The 6000-nt window shown below is 32.9% G+C and overlaps 1 protein-coding gene across 1 annotated transcript in view; it reads left to right on the plus strand.

Moving 5' to 3' along the window:
• The window catches only part of PIG-Z (phosphatidylinositol glycan anchor biosynthesis class Z), a 28526-nt gene extending 23505 nt beyond the window's left edge, over positions 1 to 5021 (plus strand). Inside the window, exon 3 of the mRNA XM_090381463.1 lies at positions 3360 to 5021. Coding sequence (XP_090237589.1) covers positions 3360 to 4990 — 1631 coding nt within the window. The 3' untranslated portion in view covers positions 4991 to 5021. The remainder of the gene's footprint in view (positions 1 to 3359) is intronic.
• Positions 5022 to 6000: the final 979 nt, after the last annotated feature.

The following is a 6000-nucleotide window of genomic DNA, read 5'->3' on the forward strand; positions in this document are numbered from 1 at the left end:
ATAGTCTTGTCTCCGGTGGAGCCTTTCTCTCATAGTTATTCTCAGCATCATTTGACATTACAAGAATATGAAAGGAAATGATATGCATGATTTTTATTCCTCTTTTCCTTGGTTGGATTATTATTTTAAATCATCCAATCCTAACTATTTTCTGAGATTTCATCAGTGAAATTATACTTGCAGGGATAAAATCCTTTATTCTACTCTCACCCTAAAATCTAATCCAATAAGTTTGCTAAGGCTATTCAGGATAATAATTTAGCAATTGCAATTGCCTTGTATCAAAATCTTCAGCTTCATTTTCTGCCAATAGTAAAGCCCATCACAATTGTAAAACAGTTATTAATCAGTCCAAACTTGGTTTTGAACAGGCACAGAATAGAAATCTTGCTTCTTGTCCCAGATGTAATTCAGAATTCTGGTTTCTTGCCAAAGCTGTTGGTTGCAACTTCTGTCCTCCTACCTCTGTTACAATCTTATACTGTAGTTCTATTGCATCCTTAGCTAACTATGGAGCCAACTTGTATGCATCCTACTTTTCTTCTAACCCTAGTATGATAATGTTGGTAAACCATCTTCCATCATACCCAGTACACTACATTCAAGGCCCCCCCCGTGGTCTTCTGACAGAAAAAGATATTAGAATTCTGAACAAGATTGATGCCAAGAAAGCTCCAGGTCTTTGTGGCATTTTCCACTTGTTCTTGAAACCTGTGCTTTTGAGCATGCTCCTGTTCTGTGTCACCTGTGATTTTTTTTTTGGCTGATGCTGCATAAGCTCATACACTTGCTTTCTTGCATCACATGCCACTACTACTACTACTTTTTAAATTTTCTTATTCCACTGGTGTTTTTCCTTCTGCTTGGAAATTTGCTCATATCTCCAGCTAGTTCCTAAAAAAAAAGGGTAATAAATTCCTCCCTTTCAGATATCATTCCATTGCACTTACCTCTAATCGTTCCCAAGTAACGTAGGAATTTATCAACTCTTAAACTGTCTCAACACCTTCCATCCAATTAATCATCAATATGGATTTCATTGGTTTTGGTTTATTGATGATATTTTGGCTTATGTTACTCATCTTTGGACATATTTATTGATAAAATCTGGTGAAATTCAAGTAGTTGCACTTGATATTTCTAAGGCCTTTGATCAAGTTTCACATGAACATCCTGTAAACAAGTTCCCCCATTTTATGGATTGCCAACTAGTTTTGCAGTTGGGTATCGAGTTTTCTCTCTGACAGCCCACTGCTTGCTCTTGACCTTCTGACTTTTCCACTGATGTTGGTGGTTCCAAAGATTTAGTTCTTTTAACTACTATTTTCCTTTTGTATATTAATGACCTTCTACCACTGACTGGAAATCTTATCCATAGTTTTGCAGATGATGGCACACAACATTCCACCTTCTAATTTGAGAAATATGACTGCACAAACAGCTTCATCTTCTTGAATATTCACCACCAATTCCTTAAATGTTGAACTCCAGGTAAATCTCCAATTATTGGACACGTTGGAATCCCAGGAAATGAGCAAGCAGATTTGGCTGCTAAAAGTACTACAAATGTGATGCCATCTAATTTCAGGACTCCTTATACTGATCATAAATCCATTATCAAACAGACTTGTAAAGAACAGTGGACATGCATGTGGAGAGATCAAAGAAATAATAAGCTACTTGAAATTAAGAGAGAACCCAAACAATGGAAATCCAGTCTGAGATGAAGCAGAAGGGAAGAAACCATACTATCCAGATTATGCATCGGGCATACTTTCCTTCATAGCTACCTACTAACAAACGATGACCCTCCACAATTCAGTAACTGCTTATGCTCATTAACAGCAAAACATATAATCATAGAATGCCCGCAATATCTAAAAGAATGGAAAACTGCCTTCTCCTCTCATTTTCATAAATGCAACGAGTTATCATTACAGTGTGTTCTAAGAGATCGCAAAGACATGGATGATATTTTTCTCTTTCTAAAATTGAGAAATAAATATCACATTATCTAAACCATATTACTTGTAAGATAAAGGAAGAAGATATTAGACAGTAATTAGTACATTATAGCCTAAGTTGCTGATGCACCAACAAATCTAACCAACAACAACAGTTCTCCAGTTGGGCAAAGATAACTTAATTAACTTCAATCTTTTAAAACTCTGTCCTCTCGTATCATCACAAAAAAGTCTAATGATGCTACGCTCATCTTCAGTGATACTCAGATTTACAGCAAGATTACATATCTCTATTATGGATTACCCTGACTTCCTATCTCTCTTGTCATAAGCACATCACAGATGTTCCTTCCTTTGCATCAATAAAACTGTTTTCTTTTTTGTCCTTAGTATTCTTTTCTTCTTAATTCATGAAGAGCAAATTTGTTTTATCATGGAATATTATTCCCATGTCTAGGGTGGTGTCCAAACACCTCTCTGAAATTTGATTCAAAGGAGGACATTTAATCTGGCTGCCCTATTTTGAATCACACATTGAATATCATGTGATTTAGTATTCATTGTGTGATTTGAATTGCATATTGAATATTGTTTCTTACAAAGTCTCTCCATTCTCTGTCTTATAAACTTTCAGCTACATGCCTTTTCTATATATACTTCCATGGGTACTGTTCTCAGTTGGCCCTGAATTGGTTCTAATACCAGTCATGGTTGGAGTTTTCATTAAAAAGATGAAGAAAATTAATAAATTTGATATTTTACTCTTTCTTACAACATTTAAGGAAACTGTTTAAAAACTTAAAAATTCTGAAAGCACTGGTTTATTTATAGTTCTAATAAGTTTATTTTTCCATTATTATCTTTATTATTATTTATTTATTTATCTTTAAAACCCAAAATGTTCCAGTTGCTGCACTTCCCAAAACTCCCAGCACATTCATAATTATTTTTGGAATTTGGTTATCAAACCAGTAAGAACTGGTGTATCACATTTGCATGTATTGGGTAAACTTTTGACAAAACATATATTTAATCTTGTGTTTCTTATCAAATTTTACTATTTTCTAGTTTGAGTACTGGTTGCAAGTGATGATTTGTTACCTACACAGCACAAACTATTTCAGAATAATTGCTGTTAATGGCACACAGTCTTTCATTTCTTTTAGTCGGGATTAACGTTTATCCCAATGTTTTGTTTATATTAACGATTTGTGCTGTACTGCCCCCTATTTTCTCTCCCATCTCATTTGGCTGTTTTGGTAAATAGATACCCTAGTTAATGGAAGCTAAAATAATCATGGCACTGCTTTATTATATTTCAAAAGATGTGTTACAAATGGAGAGTATTCTAAACTTTTTTAGATGAAATTTGTAAAATATGCTTTTTCTATGTAGGCGATATCTTGAATCTTGACGTATACCATCCATGGGAGTTCAATGCCAGTATGCCTATCAGGAGTATTACAGTTCCATACCTTATAGCAGGTATTCCCTATATGTTAATGAAGATGGCAAGTAAATACATTGTGTTTCAGTCAGAGGTATACCCATATTTACTTTGTGTGTTACCCAGAATTGTAATGACTTGTCTCTCTCTTGTTCATGATTGGTGTTTATACAAACTTTGTTACTTTTTTAAGAAAAATCATGTGTATTGTTTAGTAGTATTTGCCACATCCTATGTGACATTAGTGTTTTATACACGGACTTTAACTAATTCAGTAGAGTCTGTTCTGTTTGCTTTATTGTTATATATTGTAGCTAAAGCTATGTACAGAAATACAAGAATTGATGATATAAATGACAAATTATTTAAAGAAAATATGAAAATACTACCAGGTAAAACTGCTATAGGAATTCTTTTAGCAATTGGATTTTTCAACAGACCAACCTTCTTATTCTTTGCTGTCACACCTGTTTTATTCTGGCTTCAATGCAATATAGGCTACTCACTAAGTTCTTTCATTGAAATTTTTTGTAGACTAATGACTTTATTGCCTTCTTTTATAACTGTGTCTTCTTTTCTGATAATGGTGGATACTGCATACTACAGACATGTTTCACTACATAAACTTGTAAGTGATAACAATATTCAAGAAATCTTAGTCAGTGCAGTGTATACTCCGTTGAATTTTATTCAGTATAATCTAAATGCATCTAATTTGGAATTGCATGGACTACATCCACCTGTCTTGCATATAATGGTGAACGTTCCCCTACTCTTTGGGATACTGGGAATTGTGGGTCTTGTGTACTATTTTGAAGTTATGATTAATCTTTTAAAAGGAAGATTGGATGATAAGTTTTCACATATCAATGCTATGATGGTAGTTAGTTTTATTTTACCAATTCTGTGTTTGTCTGCTTTTCAACATCAAGAACCAAGATTTCTTATACCAGTACTTTTTCCACTTGTATATTTATGTAGTCAAAGTGTGGTTGGATATTCATATCAAAAGAAATGTGCATTCTCATTATGGATAGTGAGTAATCTTGCTGGTTTGCTATTTTTTGGCTTTTTTCATCAGGGAGGATTATTACCATGCCTTTTCTCATTACACAGCAGAGTTTTAAATATAGAAACATCTGTTACAACTAATGTTGTATTTTACCACACCTATATGCCACCAAGACATTTCTTGGCATATTACAAACCAGAAATGATACACATTCATGACTTGGCAGGTAAGAATGATGCACAACTTAGGGAAACTTTGAAATATATTAAAAACGAGAAGAAACATTATTTAGAACCCATTTATATTGTTTCTCCGGGTAGTCTTAATTCTTTGTTTTATAGATGGAATGATTCTTTAAAACCAGATTATGCAGTAATTATTTGTGACAGATTTTTTCCCCATTTCAGTTCTGAAGATCCTCCTTCACTGTTCTTTCCAAATCATTCTAAAAATTATTACAAAAAGAGCTATAATACTGTGTTGAAAAGCCAAAATTGGGAAAATATTATAGCTGATTTTAGTTTGTACCTATATCAAGTTGTTAACATGACTCACATTTCTTTATGACTGTATCACATCCATTTCATTGTATTGTGTTAATGTAAGAAATGTATTTATTTTTGCTTATTTATTTATGCAGAAGTATTGTCCCCACCTTTGATGAGGTCATACATATATATACATATATATATATATATAAGTTTCAAGGTCATTTCAAATAAATGGACATTATTTAATATGTTTATTTATGTATGAATTTTCTTGAACGCTTCTAGTAGGTTTTGCTGCCAAAAATAATAAAAAAAAAACAGTTATTTAAAAATAAGAATTAGCAATACTATAAAAGTACAATGCTGGAATTTTAGTTTAGTTTGCTATTTGCAATATATTTCTAGATTGCATTACTTTGTTAAACTTCTTGATAGATATTTTCATTGTAGACTTCTCTTGATAGAGGTCCTAGTCCTAGTCCACTTGTAGTATTTACTTATAACTTTAATTTGGTAATAAGTTTAACCGAAGTATGCATGTTATTAATTTATGTTAAATATGAAGAGTTAATACTTGAGTACACATTTAATATACTTCTGCAATGCATACTTGGAGTGATTATTTTACATTTACTATAAAATGTGGACTGGTTATGTATAATTATTATAAATATCATAATAATTATATATATATATCCCTTAGGCCTGATACGAATCTCTAACATGAATTTTCCAATGTGTATTCCATAGATTTAACTAGATATTATCAAGTATTCTCTACTCTTCACTAATGTTATGCCGTAACGTATTGTGTTTCAGATGTTTAGGCATCACTCAATAAGAAAAAAGTTCAATTGATATTTAATTTTCAGCGTATGTTCTATTAGTCCCTGGGAAGGTTGTAGGATCACCTGCATTTCTACAGTCCCTTTCTCCATCCCACCCTCATGGATAGCGCAGGTGGTATAATCATCGTTCTCCCCACACTGGGTGGAAAAGACCTCAGTTCAAATCTCATCAATGATGTGAGGAATTTTTATGTGCCTTTTTCACAATATGACTACTGAGTTAGTCAGTCTCAGGCAA

The sequence above is a fragment of the Mastigoproctus giganteus genome, chromosome 9 (assembly GCF_048544385.1).
Source record: "Mastigoproctus giganteus isolate SK-2022 chromosome 9, ASM4854438v1, whole genome shotgun sequence".
NCBI classification, from domain to species: domain Eukaryota; kingdom Metazoa; phylum Arthropoda; class Arachnida; order Uropygi; family Thelyphonidae; genus Mastigoproctus; species Mastigoproctus giganteus.